The sequence below is a fragment of the Nansenia antarctica genome, assembly GCF_963989245.1.
Source record: "Nansenia antarctica genome assembly, chromosome: 5".
Classification (NCBI taxonomy): domain Eukaryota; kingdom Metazoa; phylum Chordata; class Actinopteri; order Argentiniformes; family Microstomatidae; genus Nansenia; species Nansenia antarctica.
The window spans coordinates 55,659,784-55,677,840 of NC_137690.1; the positions used below are offsets into that span (position 1 = coordinate 55,659,784).

The 18,057-nt window shown below is 43.4% G+C and overlaps 1 protein-coding gene across 1 annotated transcript in view; it reads right to left on the minus strand.

The window, feature by feature from the left end:
* ctdp1 (CTD (carboxy-terminal domain, RNA polymerase II, polypeptide A) phosphatase, subunit 1) overlaps nt 1-18,057 on the minus strand; it is a gene marked incomplete at both ends in the record, with an annotated part of 62,641 nt that overhangs the window by 16,995 nt on the left and 27,589 nt on the right. Inside the window, one exon of the mRNA XM_080531763.1 lies at nt 11,021-11,235. Within this exon, the coding sequence (XP_080387889.1) occupies nt 11,021-11,235 (215 nt within the window). The remainder of the gene's footprint in view (nt 1-11,020; nt 11,236-18,057) is intronic.

The window sequence follows — 18,057 nt, forward strand, 5'->3', positions numbered from 1 at the left end:
AACAGTGAGGCCACACAGTGTGAACTAAATAGGACATCAGTATTTGTAAACAGCATGCGGTGCCTCGCTGTGTCCAAGCTCTCCCAGCGACTGCTGAGTTTACATAACCAACTAACATCACCTCCGAGTTAAACACACCATATCCTGGTTGTGGTCGGAACTTCCAACACACTCTCCACTCTAGCCCATCTGTCAGCCCAATCTGAAGGCATGCTGGTGTGAATGTTTCATGGTGAGTGAGTGGGAGTGAATGGTTATATACACGATCAGAGTCACGAGTTCCTTCATTATCTGCATCCTTCAAAGAGAGGCCTGCATGTCCTTCAAGACAGCGTCTGGGGATGTGCTCCTAATGAGCCTGGAGAGAGGTGAGACTGGGTCCCAGTAAGATAATAGTCTCATCATTTCTGTGTGTGTGTGTGTGTGTGTGTGTGTGTGTGTGTAAGTAGAGGGGGGAGCACAAAGATTGAGTGAAAAGCAGAGAGAGAGAGAGAGAGACAGACAGACAGACACAGAAACTAAACTAGCAAGCCCCTTGGTCGGTCTGGTGGGCTATACTGTGATTAATCTTTTTATCTGTAAAAACTCTCACTCACTCCCCCCCCCCTCCTCCAAGGCTAATGAGGACACACTTTTATACACAAGCAGAGCAAAGATACAATGCTAAGGCCAGACAAGCTGGAAAGGGATAATAAAAAAAAAGAAGAAACAGGATAAAAAAAAAAAGACAGGCTGGCAGAAACATACCAATGTGTGTCGAACACAATCCTGTATTGTTGTAATTAGTAATGTTTGGGAGTGCCTCAAGCCTTGGAGACGGATCTCAGCTCAGAATTCCACACATTTATTCTAGATCGATTCTGCCACGGTTGGACACGGTGCTTGTCTATTTTCTTATGGTCTCAAACACAGGACCCACCTGGGCCTAATGCGATTAAACAATTATCACCCTCTCCTCCAGAAGACCAGGGGGGATACCAAAAGCAAACTAAGCAGAAAACACAACTCTTACATCCTGGTGCAAGCTGTTGTTGCCGCGTTCCCTGCTGTTGGTTATGCAGTTTCTCTCGGTGTGCAGTACTGATCAAAGGCTGGGATTTGAAGCGCACCATTGTCTGTTGGTGTGTTTCTCACCGCTTTCGACAGACTCGGCATGATGTTAGCCGGGTGTGTGATGCTCCTGTGATGCTGCGCCGCACCCCAGTGCGAAATATGGGACGAGGGCTGGAACATGCGGTGGATCTGTTTTGTGTGGCGACATCATGATGAGGGGGTACACCAAAATCAAAGCCACACTCAATCTGACGAGTTAAAATGAGGAGGCCCGGTCAGACCCCTTTTAATGTATTGATGGGAGGCATTGGGGAACGCCGTGCACGTGCACACGCGCACACACACACACGACACATTCGTTCGTATTCTTCTTTGTACAACTACTCCCAACAAATCCAGTGCTGGAAAAGGGCCTTTAATTATGGGCAAGAGGCTGAACTTGTATATTTTAAATACATGTATGCACAAAGTGCATAGGATAATAGAAATGGAAGATTAGAGGGATGGATATCAAAGACTTCCTGCAGTGTGAGCCATACAAGCGAACTCAATCAATGGACTCTGGAATTGCATGCTTGAATTGTCCTGCTTATATTATTGTTATAAAGGCTGAACATACAGTGAAAAGAATGAAAGGTTCCACATTGTCTTGGGAAATGTATTCAACCTATTTACTCTGTGCACTTCATGGTTGAACACCTATGAAAAGGCTCCTGATTCAGTGGGGCTGCATCAGCAGCAGAAAGAAGACAGATCATTACTTCTTCACAGTAGGCTCTTCTTTGGCAGGGGAGGGAAGCAACTACAGTACAAAGACATTATCCCAGCCCCATGTAGGACAGAGAGTAGGAGCTAGAAAAAAAAAGATGAAATCTGACTGGATTTCACATTTCAAATCATCACAATTTGATGTCAGAGTCAGTGATTCTTTTTTGATTTTTTTTACAACACACACAATCAAGTTGACAACTTCCCGGTTTCGTTTCCCCTTGGAGATAAACACACTACAGAATTAAACCTTTATAAGGAAAGAGCATTTGAGTGAACACTCACACTCTGCCTGGAGAGAGAGGGTAGCAAAAGCAAAGAGGAAAGAACTGAGAACGGTTTGGGTTTTGGTGATGAATGAGGTTAATTGCCCTGTACCCATAAACCCAAATGTGACGCTGTGTAAAGAAAGAAGAGGAAGCATGAGGGAGACTGACAGGAGAAGGAGGAGAAGGGAAGAAGCTAGACAGAAAATGAGAGAGACGATTAGGTACATTATGTGTCTCTATTGAGTCTGGGTCTTAGAGTTCAAGTCTGAGTCATATCGTTGAATGTCAATGTAGGATATATATTAAAAAAATGCCAAATATAAGGTCATAATCTCATTTAATATCTGTGGATATAAATTAAAAGTGTCCTTGTACTGTGTGGCCAAAATGGTTGTGTGTTCAATCTGTGAAATGTGCTGAAATCTGTTGAGCAAAACACAAAAATAATATGTGTGTGCACCGGTGTGAGAGCAAATTAGTGATGAAGTTTGCGTGACAAGAAGTGAAGTAACTCTTTTGTTTCATAAGTACCGTATTTTCCGGACTATAAGTCGCGGTTTTTTTCATACTTTGGCTGGTCCTGCGACTTATAGTCAGGTGCGACTTATATATCAATAATTCATAATCTCTGACTGACATGAACTGACATACGGTAATCTCTGACTGACATGAACCAAGGAGTAACTTCCGCTAGCGCCTCATACACGATAGAATAGCCATTATACTTGACAATGTGGACATTAAACACGACAATGTGGACATTAAACATGATGTTATGGACCTTATACACAATGTTATGGACGTTATAAACGATATTAAAGTCATTTATTCCTTCCAGAGACTGTTCTATGTTGCTAAGTTACCCCCGCGAGGCTATTTTGCTACTTCCGCTAGCGCCACATACGCGATAGAATAGCCATTATACTCGACAATGTGGACATTACACACGACAATGTGGACATTAAACATGATATTATGGACCTTATACACGATATTATGAACGTTATACACAATATTAAAGTCATTTATTACCTTTCAGAGGCTGTTCAATGTTGCATTGTTTGTAGGCCGCCCTTCATCCTAACTACTTCCGTTTTTCACCAAGCTATCTTTGTCATGGCCTTATACACGATAAATAGTCGTTACACTCGACAATGTGGACATTAAGCACTATATTATGAACGTTATACACGCTATTATGAACGTTATACACGATATTAAAGTCATTTATTACCTTTCAGAGGCTGTTCCATCCTGTTTGCTTGCTCCCGCGACGCCATTTTGCTAACCTTCGTTAGCAACGCGCTAGCTAGCCCTGGCTTTACACTCGATAATTTAAGTATTTCTAACCTTTCAGAAGAAGTTTTAACGTGAATTATGTCCTTCCTGGGCTTACAAATCCTCTCATGTCTCTTCACAGTGCCAGACTAGAGTCAAGCTCAACAGGGTCTTCTTTCCCCGCTGATTCCGCCAAGCCCGTTCCCTTGAACCATGCGACTTATAGTCCAGTGCGACTTATATGTGGTTTTTTCCTCTTCCTGACCCATTTTTGGCCTGCTGCGACTTATACTCGGGTGCGACTTATAGTCCGGAAAATACGGTACCTATAATGTCCACCCTTTCATTACTCTCGGGTCAAATTGACCCAAACATCGGATCAGGGACATAAAACTTCTGAGACTAATTTCCCTCTGCTATACTGGGTTTGTGCATACAGCCACACAAGACAACATGAATAAGAACTACGGTCTACTCTACACTTGTAAGAAGAAAAATGGGAGGCACTGAAGCCAAAACTAAATAACTTAATGGAATGAACACACAAAGTTAATTACAGTGTAAATGTCAACATGACAGGAAAATTGCTTATGTTATTCGCTCTAGCTGAGACACTATCTTAACATTTTCAACCACTTAGAAAGAAATAGGAGGAACCTGTTAAGGATATTAGGATTCCATGCAGGAATGGAGAGAGAGAGAGGGAGAAGAATTCAGATTGGTTTGTGCGTCAATTCCATAGACTTGCCGAAGATTGGTTCCTTTACCTGTGTATGAACACGGCCGCAGTCAGAGGGAGGCATTAGTGGCCAATCTTCTGTCTATTATTACCACCAAAACAATTCTACTTCCTGAACAAACCTCTAAATCAACGCACTCTGAATGACAAGTGTGACGCAAAATAATAGCCTGGAGTAGTGGCTGATTGCAATCATGAAGGAATAAGAGAGAGAGAGAGAGAGAGAGAGAGAGAGAGAGAGAGAGAGAGAGAGAGAGAGAGAGAGAGAGAGAGAGAGAGAGAGAGAGAGAGAGAGAGAGCGAGAGAGGGCGGGGCGGGGGGTAGTTGGAGAAGTGGTGAAGTGGGGAGGGATGGGGGGGGAGGTAGAGTGAGTCACCCACTTTTCTCCTGCCTCTCACCTCCACCCTCCCTCCATCTCTTGTGTCTGTATCTCTCCCGTAAGACCTGTCTAAGTAGTTGAAAGTGCTGCAAGTACCGCTACTCTCCATAAATCATCATCCATATCAATCACTCAAGATGTACAGATAATGGCTACCAACGCACCATCAGTGGGCTGAAACAGCGGCTTTCAGCAAGTTCCCATTCCTGACGCCATCCAAACCACGATAGAAGCTAAAGTTAGAGGTTACTAGAGTTCAAGGCTGACTTTGATTGGGAAAGGGCAGTCTTGCAATTCTCTGTTTCGCACAGCGGTTAATTACAGAGCCCTTTCCGACAATGTTATGTATTCTCTTGGTCCTGACGGTTCCCATGGAAACTGATCATGTCAAAAGGAAAAGTCCACGTCCAAGTCAATCATATCAGGACTATCAATCAGACAAGGAATGTGATAATCTGACGTAGCTATCTATAGCTCATCCCTAAAGACCAACACAAATTACCATTCAAATAAACAGAGCAGGGCTCCTACACATTTTACCATAAAAAAAAATCCAGACTTTTCCAGACCTACATATTCAGACTGCTCAGTTGATTTGTGTTTCTGACGGCGTTATATATGGGTCTTTATATACGGGTCTGGACCTCTGTCAAGCATAAAATAAGCTTACGCTATATAACACAGCAATGAAGATCGGTGTAAATGATCTGGCTGGCTTTAAAAATATAATTCTATACTGAATTCTGGTATGAATATGTCACTGATATTTTTCCAGACTATGTCAATTTTTATGTTTATTTTCAAGGTCTGGAAGTGGTCAATATGTTATTGTATACTTTTCAAGACTTCCCAGCCCTGCGTTGGAACCCTTAGTACAATAATACAACAGACACAATTCTAAGACAATTTTACAATCCACTGCAAAAACTTTCTTCAAATATATTCAATAATGTCTAATCGCTCCTTTTCAAATACGCAGCCAGCAGGCAAGCAGACAAATATCACACAGTCCCTTGGTCCAAGAGATAAGTCCCAGATACTGGCATTTATTTCCATTTAGCATACAGAAGACCGAGTATACGTTAAAGGCTACTGGTAATTGTTATTCTACTCGGGCCAAAAGGGGAACAGTCTTTATTTAGGCTCTCTGTTCTGTGGGCCTAACAGATAATGCCTGTGTGCCAGGGGAGAGGCTGGTGGAGGCAGAAATCAGAGGATGGGCTCATTGTAATGAATGATGAATGGTGTTTGATACCATTCCTCATTCCAAGCATTACAATGAGCCCATCCTTCGATGTCTACCTCCACTGCTGTGCACAAAGAACGGAATGAAAAGCCGAAAAAACAAACGATTGAAAAGCCAAACATAAGACTTCTCGTTTATTTTCATAAACGAGTGAGTGATGTAAGGCTGGAGCGCCTAGAGAGGATAAGAAACAGTGGACTGTGGTGATTAGTTTTCAGGTATACACATGGGGTACGTTTAAGCATTAGAACTGAAATCATATTAGAAAAGCACGTCAAAAATGAAACTGAAGTGGTATAATGGGACCCTACTCCCGCATCCACATCTTTTCTCCTGGAACTCCCCAGAGAGCTTTGCAAATACAAACCGCAGCTGTCACTCACTCCATTCAAAAGTGAAAAAAAAGGGAGAGAGGGAGACTGTCATAGTTGCAACATACAAAATGAAAAGCCTTAATCAAAACAGCATGTCAGCCTCTTGAGAGGAACAGGCAGCCGGAGGGGCTGGGAGAAATCATGCTCCTTTTCAAGAGGACACACAGAAAGAGACACTGTCTCCGTGGCTTGTACTTCTACTGTAGCTTAGCAACAGTTTCCTGTCAATTTGTGGCTAAAATGAGGAGGAAGAGGAGGTGGTGGGGGAAGTGAGAGATGGAGGCACACCTATTAGTTCGATATAAAAGCCAGTCCCAAGGAGTCACGTCCGGATCAGAAAGCAGCAATTTCCCCTCATTTCTTAAATGGTAAAATGGCAGCCAGTCAGGGAGCAGAAACTTTTCTCTTCCCTCCACCCGACAGAAAAATAATTGCATTCACTTCGCCTGAACGACTTCATATGGACCTTTCTTTTCGTATCAAAGGAGCCACTGTTAAGCAAACAACAAGGCCTATGAAATGCTTTCTGAATGTCGAACACTAAATATGATGACAGGTGACAAATGCTCTCCCCCAAATACCCATTACATTCAGAGAGGCCGTGTCCTGGCGTTACCTTCATTGCCCTGGAAAACAAGAGAGCTTAGCAAAGATGTTGCACTAAACCAGCGAAAGCGGGAGAGAAACGGAGAAAGGTGTGGATAAAGAGGATAGGGACAGAAAGGTAGCGGTATTACAAGCCAAGCTGTTTTTCCTTCCGTAGACTTTTTTTAATGGATTTCATTTGCATCAGTGCCGAGACTCTGTGGAAACAGTGGTTGAGTAAACCAGCGTGCTGCGTGAGCCGTGTGATTAGGGCTGGGACGATGCGTCGACATAGTCGACCTAATCGACTACGTCAATACGTCGACTTGCGTAATGTGCATCGCAAATAAACAACATGGCTGCGACCAGTGGAAACATGGAGGAGGCTACTAGCTAATGTTACACAAGCAATGTAGCTCACCACAGTTTGTATGTCTTGTCTTCTGGTGTTAGTAACGTTAGCTATGTAGCTGGCTAGCTACGGTAGCCTATTGTCATTGTGGTGATCGCACCTACGTTATCTAGCTCGTAGCTCGCATGCTACGTTAGCATCAATTTAGCTAATCATAACATAGCAGCATTTCTAACTGCAATAGCGGCACTGCGCCGACGTGGTGGCGGGGGCGCTGTTTTGCAAATAAGTTAGCTTTCGTTTTTGCTAGTGAAATAATTGATAGTATGTTGACTGCTCAAGGAGAATACATATTTAAAAGTATAGAATGCCTGAGAGCCTTATATTGCATTATATTATATTATATTTTGAATGGTCATCTGGTGCCTGAATATTGTGTTTTCCTTTACATAAATAATGACATTTCCACCATAAATTGATGCAGAAAGGGCACAAATTGGTGCATATCAATTCACCAGAATGCAAGAAATTAAGTGTTTGATGTTTAAGGACCCCCAGACAGCCCTGCTTCATGGGCCCCCCCGATGTCAAACACCACTGGTACCACCTCCGCCTCATTTTGAGCCAGGAAAAACCCTGATGGCCATGTTGGCATTCAAGTTGGCTAAACATAGCAGTGATTGGGCCTGTGTCTGGGGCTGTTTGACAGAGGCAGTTACAGTAGTAGTAGTAGCAGGTCGCCGAATTAAAGGTGTCTGTGTTTAATTGCAGGCCCACAGACAGCCCCCATACATCAGCTGGTCATTTAAAGGGGCGGCCGTCTGAGTAATGTGCATGTCACACGCTGCTTTGTTTTATAAGAGCAGCAGCTATTACCCAGAGTGCTTTATAAAGACACTGTTAAACAGAGAGAGACAATACAGTGATACATTAATCGAACAGTAAAAATAATAATCGTTAGACTAACCGTTAAATTAGTCGTTAGAGTATCGACTAACCGTAAAAATAATCGCTAGATTAATCGTTAGAAAAATAGTCGTTAGGGACAGCTCTACGTGTGATAAATGGATATATGGTTGTGAATGCGACTCTGCATCTGCATTCGCCAAAGCATTTTCACTAGCTTGTATAGAAAAACATATAATCAAACGAATCAATCGCTTTCTTATGCTACATCTGCCTGGAACGTTGCCACGGAGAGGCCATGACAACCAGCTTCCAGTGACTTTGACAATGGTGGGTCCTACTTTATCCCTGCTACACGACCTACGGAGTCAGCATGAATCCAAGTGTGACCGTGTTTACATAAACGCAATCTTAAAACACAGTCACCACCACTCCACCCTTACAGTCCATCAGTCACTAGATCAGGAAGTGTTATCAAACAGCAGTGGGCCGTATGTTCATGACAAAAAAAAGTGTCATATTTCCCACCTAGTGATTTCTCACATCTCCAGCTGTGACACGGGCCAGTATCCTATCACACTTCCCTTTGCACTACAGTGCACCGCTGCGTTAATCCTAGACCACGTATTCCCAGAGACGCCCTTTAGGTCAGAGATTAAAACACCTCTCACGGTGTGTATCCATCCGCTTCTGCTCCCCACAGACCATGGAGCGGTTTCTAGGCCAGTGGAATCTGACGGACCAGGGCACCCAACAGACCACACACTCAGCCACCCACGGGGAGCTAATCCACCCGGACAGCCAGTTTTTAGGCAGCCATGGGGAAAGAGCCATTCAGACCGCAGATCCAGCTTATTTTATGTATGTCTGGCATGACAACACTAGTCAGAGGAGTTGGCTAAAGCACAAACAGATCTGTGTCCAAGCTACAAAGCCAAGACAGATGCTGGTGGATCTCCTCTTGCTTCTCTCCTTCTGTCAATCTTTCCAACTCCCAAAGATAACTCTGCTCAACTAACTAGTGAGTTAGTAAATTAGGGATAAGTTAAGAGCTTGGTGCACTTGGTGAAGAGAGGGAGATTAATCTGGGCACACAGGTAGAGCTAGTGTGACTGCCTGTGTTAGAACACGCCGATGAATTTAACAAGGAAAGCCTTTCCTTTCTACACCTTTGCCAATCAGAGCTGCCGGGTCGATGAAACCCAGCTGGAGAAGCAGGATGAAGAAACTAATGCCTGGAATAAGAGCAGAGGTGTGACATTAGAGCTGGCTGTCAGAGGAAATGATGCCGCTCCTCGTTAGGCCTTACAGAAGTTCTCACACTCAAAACGTTTCTGATCTCTCATCCATCCGTTCCTAACTCACTGTCCACCACTTCCACATGACTTGTTTCAGTCTTGGAGATCAAACATTAATACCTCACCTTTTCTTCTCCACTTGTCTTTAGCTCACCCTGTTCTCTCAGTAATAGAAAAAGAGTGACACCGTATGTGACGGCAGCTGGTGAAACCGGGAACAAGTTGGCAACCAATCAAATTGTTTGGACTTTTATTCCGAAAATATAAATACATTTCAACGTTGTTGAAAATCAATGACACACTCGCTAGTCAAGCTAAATTATTGCAATGCAATGGATTCAGTGAGTAATCCCCACTACTACCAGTTAACTATAACACTACTTTACATTGTTAGCAGCTCACAAAACAAGCTATGTTAGTTGACTAGCAAGTGTGTCAATGAGTTTTTGGAAATGTATTTACATTTTTCAGAATAAAAGTCTGAACATTTGATCGGCTGCCAACTTGCTCCCGGTTTCACCAGCTGCTGTCACATATGACTGAGAGGCAGCATGCATTCCTGTCCCGCCTGGCCCCCTGTGCTGGGGAGAGGGGTCACAGATGGAGGCCTGCTCTTCCTACCCCTTCTCCAGGCTCCAAACTGGGCCAGAGACTGAGCTGTGGCAGGGCGGTTATCTGGAAGAGGGAGCCGGGTCTGGCCATGCAGATATCTGGATGCATAGCATTTTGACCACCTGGCCCAAACCCTTGCATGACAAGACCCCCACCGTCTAGTTGTTCTCTGTCTCCATGGCAACACGTCCTGGCTTTCTGAAGGTGATGGGGTCTGTGGCATGTTCACACACTGACTGGTAGGGGTGTAACGGATCACCTAACTCACGGATCGGATCACGTTTTTTGAGTCACAAAAACATTGCATATTATACTGAAATACACATTCAACTTAAATTATAGTGCAATATGAGAGAGGGAGGCGCCTGGTTGCAGCAGTGAATCACTGGGCTCTTTAAAGCAGACAAATAAACATGTTTTATGCCACTTTTAACTAAATAATAAAGTGAACCCTTCCTTTGAACATGGTATGAAAAAAATGCTTGTTGTCGAGCTACCTTTTTCGTGCCTCCCGTCATTATTGACAGAGAAGCCAAAGTGCTCCCATACATGGGATTTAAACGACGAGGGAGGCATTACGAGTCCTTCTCCGCCGAACAACGTAACTAGCTTGCCATGATACACTTGGGCCGCGTTCGTAAATTCGCTTTGAGAGCGCCGGAGCGCACACGGGGTCCGACGTCATAAAGGGACCAAGTAATTTGATTGGACAAGAGGCGTTCCTTGAATGCTGATCAGATTCCAGAGCGAATTTACGAATGCAGCCTTGTTGTTGTGGATTCCCAGCTTCACGTGTAGTGAGTAAACAACAGATTCTTTTTTTTTTTGCATTTTCAACCTATCATTGCGCTTTAGAGTAAAACAAAGCACGCAATTGTGGCGTCTATCTTTTCATGGCAACTCTACATTGTGATCCACAAGAGATATTAACTAATGTTTACATTTTGCAACTGATCCACGGTACACATGCGCGCCGTACCGTGGAGGGCGATCCGTTACACCCCTACTGACTGGACACAGTCTAGTGACCAAACTACACTTTCAGAAACATATCTTTCAGCTGTCATTATTGGGCTTACTGATTAGACTTTTATTGTTGTGTATAGTGACGTCAGCAAATAGACTTGAGTGTTGTGATGGTAGTGCTTTGGTGGCCCTTACCGTGGCACGCTGCCTGTCAGACTACCCCCCTCACTAGTGGGCGTTTGCGTCTTCTCTTCTATGACTGTGCTCATAGCCTGGGGGTGTTTCTTTCTCTCTGTGCTCGGACTGCTGCTCTGTGGTGTCGCTGCTGCTGCTGCTTCTTCCTCCTCCTCCACCTCATCTTCATCTTCATCTTCATCCTCCCCAATCTCCTCACTTAGCATATCGTCCACCTGTCAGAAGAGAGGATCAATGAGGCACGCCTTTCCCAGGGCATTGTGGGATACAGAAGGTTTCTCTCAGAGTCCACCAGACCACATACACACAGTACTCAACCCTTTACTTAATTCTTCTACTTTGTCAGGACCGGTGGAGGCAACAGCATGCAGTTAACATGGCGTGTCTGGAGATGACACGCCAGCCCTTCACATATGGATTACTCTCGCCTGTAACTGACTTTAATTACTTCCCTCCCTCCAGGGAATGCCAATCAGATTCTGTCCTGCATTATTTAGTGGGAAATTAATCTGTGGAATGTCTGGGGAGATGAGTGTATGTACATTACAATAGTGGGAGGAAGAAAAAGCTAGAAAAATTCAAATGGCGTAGCAGAACTTTTCTTTCAAATTAATTTTGGGGGGGAAAACCTTTCAAATCAGTACCTATTAAAAGAAACACACGTTTACACTTTTACAGAAATTATCACAAAGAGCACATAATTGGAGGTATGGTGAATTCCCTAGATAAACTGCAGAATGTAATTTAGATTTTATCTGGGGAAAAAACTTTGAATGTTGCTTTAGAAACCCATTTTCCCTGGGAGAACATAATTAATTAAATCTGAGCAAATACTGTATACTCCTTGGAATGTAAATGTTGCCACCATCAACATTACACCTAATCATAGACTGCTAGGTCAATACATTGACACAGTATAATATTGATTTTGAGAAACAGCACACACCTGGATCTTTAACATCAAATAATAATACAAGCAGCATATATTCCAGAGAGTAAAACATAGCAAAAAGTATGTGAGTAGCAACTAGCCACTATGCAGACTGAATGGCAGGCTGTAAAGTGACCAAATGTTAACCAAACGTGGGTGGTTTCTCCAAAGCCCCGACCACAACCCCCTTGTGCGCACCTTGTACTCTACATCCTTCTAGTCCCAATTAATTCCAGTACCATGCGGCCATTGGGCCAATTACGCTAGGCTAGGCTAGCCCACTCCCTCATTCACCTGAGGAAACAGTGGATTGATATCCAAATCCAACCACTCTAGGATATGTTCATAGAATCTGAGATGACTCCCGCCAGAGCTAGCATATAGCCTCGCATCATTAGCGTCTAGGGATGTCCCGATCCGATATTGATATCGCATAGCAGAGATATTGCATTATCGGTCCTGAATGCTGGATCGCAGATCGCACCAGAAAAAAAATAGGCAGCGATCTGGGGCTCGCGATCCGGCGTGTCACTCACGTGATGACGACAGTAGTGGTCAGTGGTCACGAGTTGGCTAGTAGTTGCCTGTGTGTAATGAGTCTGACAATGTCATGATGCTAGCTGGTGAAATCATAAACCATTTGCTTAATACGTAATTTTTCGTTTGTTTACATAGTCTGAAACTACAGATGGTAAGCTTTCAAATGATGCGTCATACATTGAAATCGGGAAAAAAATTCAAGACGACACGAGTATTTGAATGTTTGTTTGTATCTCTGCTCTGCTCAAGTCATACGCCAACCTTGCCTTCCTGTCCAAGTTGCTAGTGAAGGAAGTTGCTTCCCAACTCCAGGATCACCTCAAACACAACAACCTGTTTGAAAGATTTCAGTCAGGCTTTCGCTCAGCCCACAGTACAGAAACGGCTATGCTAAGGGTGACTAATGACGAATGAACTGCCATATTCTGTATATTCTGGAAAGTTACCATAGCTCATCGTAGGAATCATTGATCGACTCGGGGTTGGTCTCTACTTGTTTAGGAGACTCAGGCGCATAAAGAACATGAAAAGGCTCATGTCTCTATCACAACCACAGCACAGCTACGCGCGAATCATACGAAGGGGAGCAAGATATGGCAGGGGACTTTTTCTGTCAAAACTCCGGTTTTGAAGAAAAGCACTCCATACCTTTAAGAGGTGATAACCACTAATAAGCTGCCAAACCAAAAGGTCTATCATATCAAAACATAATCTAGGGATGTATAGGAATAAAAAAATCACATCTAGAATTTGCCCAGAATTTGGTAATGAAAAATGGTTTGGCCCAAGGACTAATTAATGAACATTAATGAACAGGGTTGCTACACTATGTTTACAAGCCAGGTATCACTTACCGGTAGCCTCTGGCAACAGTGAATCCAACCCACAGATTATAAGTATTTAGTGATCGTTAAACTGTTGTATATTATATCGAGTGGTACTTTAAAACTTCCAAATTGCCTGTTATGAAAAAAACGAAAAGCAGATATTGTTGACACCCCTTCGATTCTGCGACTGGTTTCTGGTCTCACCAGCGGGCGTCTCTAGGCTACACTTTTTAAAAGGGTGCTATAATTGATTTGCCATTTGTAAGAGAAGATAAATATAGAATAAAAACATGAAGGCACTAAAACTAGAAATCTGACAGTAACTCGTTTTTTTTCTACAATGCTGAATGCTGCAGTTTCAATTGTTTTAACTTTAAACCAGTTAGTCACTGAGTACTGCAGAGTACTGTTTTTGTTGCTTGAATAAAGGCTGGCAGTCTTTAATAGCCAACTGTTGTTGTGGACTATATACTGGGGAAGTATTTGTTATTATTCAGGAGTAAAACAATAAATACAAATATCGGATTGATATCGGTATTGCAGATACCTGAAGCCCAGGAGCGGTATCGGTAGTGAAAAAATGGGATCGGGACATCCCTATTACTAATAGTATTAGCGTCACTCTTCACTCCGTCAGAGGCAGTGTAAAACCGGGACAGAGGGACAGACACCCCTCTTGGGGGCAGAGCTCGGCTCGTTTTTTGGGGTCTAGCCAGGCTCATTAGAGGGCTGTTGGCAATTTGTTTGACACATCTGAGAAATGGCACACACACACACACAATCCAAATGGTGTGAAGCCCACTGTAGTTTAGTTTTGGCCTTCTATTCGATTTCTTAATTAAAATACAGTACAATCAGATTTACCCCTCAAGGTACCTGAGATTGATTGCTATTTGTCCACAATGAGGATGAAATGAGACTTTGTTTGTTGCCCCTTTGTTGTCATCGAATACAGGATACTTAAACCTAGGACCTCCAGCTGCAAAAGAATGATGTGTTTGCCATACTGAACACATTGCCTGAAGCAACTTGAGAGCAGTTTCCCCCCCCCATCCCTTCCCTGCATGAGTCATTTAGAGTCTTGAGTCAGAGTGAGAATTTAGCAGTCCTGATACATTTCAAGGCAGGAGGGTCCCATTTTTCTGTCAGAATTAATGTAGCGATACTGTATATACTGTATCACAACACACAGGTGAGTTAGGGTCTCTACATCTCTGAATGGCACCTCAGTATTGGTTGGCCTTCAACTGCCATGACAGTTTAATAGTTAACATCCATCAATAGAAGAGTCTCCCACATGCATCTGATATCCATCTGACAGCCAAAGTTTATTCCAATAGATCAGAAGGATGTTATGTCATGAATTAATACAAGCGATACTTGGCATTGAAATATTATACACATTTCGGTCACATTAAATCTTTGACACTCAATCAATGTTACGACAGAGTACGATGTCCAGACCAGATTTGTACTACAGTAGTTATACTGTAGAGATACGCAATATGAAACCAAATCTTTACCCAGGGCCACCAACACAAGTCAACAAGTCTAGTGATTTAAGTCTAAATCAATCTGGGCCCTCACAAAATCTTCTCCAAAACGTCAACAACACTACAGCGGACCAATGACTTTAATCAAGGACTCGAGTCCCTGGAAAGCAAAACAGCAGTGTCAATACGACAACAAATCACCCAGGAAAGCCGTGCTCAGTTCAATATGGATTAAAGAGGATTTCAAAAGCAAATAAGCTAGCCTCGGGCTTTTATTAAAAAGGTTCATAAACACAAGGCTGTAAATCCTCCAAAACAGAGCCTCACCAAAACCAAGCAGGAGCCTCGCTTTCGTCTCTTACCATCTGTTCTTTGCAATAAATGTCACTTTTGAGAACTTTCAGGTTGAATCTGATGATTCTTTATTTTTGCTGAAATACATTTAAAACTCCCACTTATTGTGCCACAATATGTTGCAGATCCAATGGTTACTTGAATAACACAGAGAATAATATGGCTGCAATATGTAGAGCAGAATGGGCCTGTGTAGCACTGGGAACATGGCTCGTGCTTGTCTGGTGCTGCTCTCCAGTTAAGCCAAACTGCTCACAACGTCAGAACAGTTCATGTACCGCTCCTGCTGAGAGACAGTCCTTAACAATCCCCCGAACCAGCATGGCCATATTCACACTGCATCCATTTCCTGGCTGTAATAAGAGGCCAAGCAGAGAGAGCATGCCGCACAAACCTTTCAAAGCACAGCGTGTTGGCCACTCTGAGGTCTGCACTGAAGTCTTGCTGCTTTTCTAAGGAGCAGTAAGACAGGATTTATCGTAAGGCAGGTCAACGATTAATTTGAACAAAAAAATACTTTTATGGTGTGCTAAATGCATTGACCTCCGCCCCGTACTGTGTGTTAAGTGTACAGCTTAGACACACATGGCTGTCTAGAGACTTCAGATGAACGGAGCTTCTGGAAGAAGAAGCTATCCGCATCACTGAGTTCACTCCTGGACATATTACTGTAAATATGTATATACAGGATCTATTTCTGCTTCCGACACAAATTAGAGGGGATGAGAGGGAAATTGTAACCCAAGGCGAAATGTAAAAATCTGAACCCGAATGCAAATCCAATGCAAATATGACCTGAACCTGTCTAAACCTCTCCATAAGCTTGGGACCGGAAATGCCATGGCATGCTGGAGTTATGAGCCTCGTCACCTCAAGGGTTTGATCGCATTACCCTTATGCAGCTTTATGATTCATAACAGGTTAGAGAATTGCATACCAGTGACTGGAGGCTTGTAATGACAAATGCTGTTAGGCAGAAGCGAATGGGAAGAGAGCCGTGAGGCTGAACTGGGGAACTCACAGATCAATGTGACAATGAATACCCAGAGCTACTCATTTGTCTACCTTGTTGTGGAGTTTGCAGCCCTCCAGCTTTAACTGAAGTTTAACGTTTACGCCTGAATGGGGTGAAAGGGTGCACAGGGTGCTGAGTACGCATAGTTCTACAGTATTGTGAGGACAAGTTGTTAATGCCAGACGACTCATTATCTATTCAGTAGCTCAGCGGCGGAGAAGTTCATCTGCAATGAGCTGAAGTCAACGGCAATGCTTTTTCTAAAGAGCTGTCCTTGGGGAGTTGAAAAAGAAGCGATTCAGCTGAAAGAACAGCTTTTCAATGTCTAAGGGTCACCAGAGACAGAAGCTAGTCAGAAGAAAAACATTACAGAAAGACTCTACCTGCTAAGATGTACTTTGCACAAACTTGATACTATTCCTGTACACAGAGGTGAAATCAACAAGAGGAAGACTGTCAGGATAGGCTCCAGGGAGTCAGTCGATCGAAGCTCTTTCTCTGCCATGGTCCTCTGTGGCTCAGTCTGGTCCTCTGTGGCTCAGTCTGGTCCTCTGTGGCTCAGTCTGGTCCTCTGTGGCTCAGTCTGGTCCTCTGTGGCTCAGTCTGGTCCTCTGTGGCTCAGTCTGGTCCTCTGTGGCTCAGTCTGGTCCTCTGTGGCTCAGTCTGGTCCTCTGTGGCTCAGTTGGTAGAGCATGCCGCTAACGTTGGGGGTTCCATTCCCGCTGGGACTACACTAAGAACGTATGCACTCACTGCAATGGAAGTCGCTTTGGATAAAAGCGACAGCTAAATGGCATAAATGGCATATGTGACACGTTCTAATGCTTTGGTCCGCATATCGGGATCTGATATAATGATCAGACTTTTCTTTTCGAAAAATGTGAATACGTTTCCGCGTTGTTGAAAAACAATGACACATCGCTAGTTAACTAACACAGCTTGTTTTGTGAGCCTGCTAACAATGTAAAGTACCGTAGTGTCATAGTTAACTAGGTAGCAGTGAGGATTACTCATCGAATGCATTGCGTTGCAGTATTTTGGCTTGACTAGCAAGGTTTGTGTTGATTCTCAACAACGTTGAAACGTAGTTCCGTGTTTCAAAAGAAAAGTCGGAACATTTTGATTGGTTACCGACATGCGGACCAAAAGACTAGAACGTGTCACATATGGGTTATTGGAGAGAGTGCTGCAGCCTTCTCCAGTCTAAGGAACCTCTGGAGGGAATGTCTACACCAATATCTTTCGAGGGATGGTGGGGGGATTATGTACTCTTTGTAGATGAAAACCCAGATGGGGTAGGTGACTAACAAGACAACAACAAGACCCCTGTGGGTCTGGAGGGCATTTAATAAGCACACTGGAAGGGGGGGGAGCTTTTTATGAATACATGCAACTTTAATAGATACAGCAGGGGTCCTATATGTGGGTATTGGGGCCAAATGTGTATACAAAACACACAGAAAAACCAACAACATAAATCACAGCAATCCAAAAAGAAAGTTGAGTTTCTCATGTCCATGAATTAAACAGTTTCTCTTGTAAAGAAAGTCACTAGACAGCTACACAATTATCTTACATAATCAAGTCCTTTCATGTAGAGTAAACCCATTAAAAACAGTTCCCATAGACTCTCTGATCACCTCCTATTGTTCACACTCAAATGACACAGAGGACAGAGCCTCACAAAGCAGGGGGATCACATGTGCTTATTTCATTTCACGGCACATAGGCCTCTGGTAAGTTCACGTTACCAGAGCTAGGAGAGAAATATAGAATCAAATAGAATATTGTAAATACAGATACAGTAAAGTTGGTGAATTGACAACCATGTTTAGTTGGTGAATTAACACCCACATGCATCAGTACGCTCAATTGTG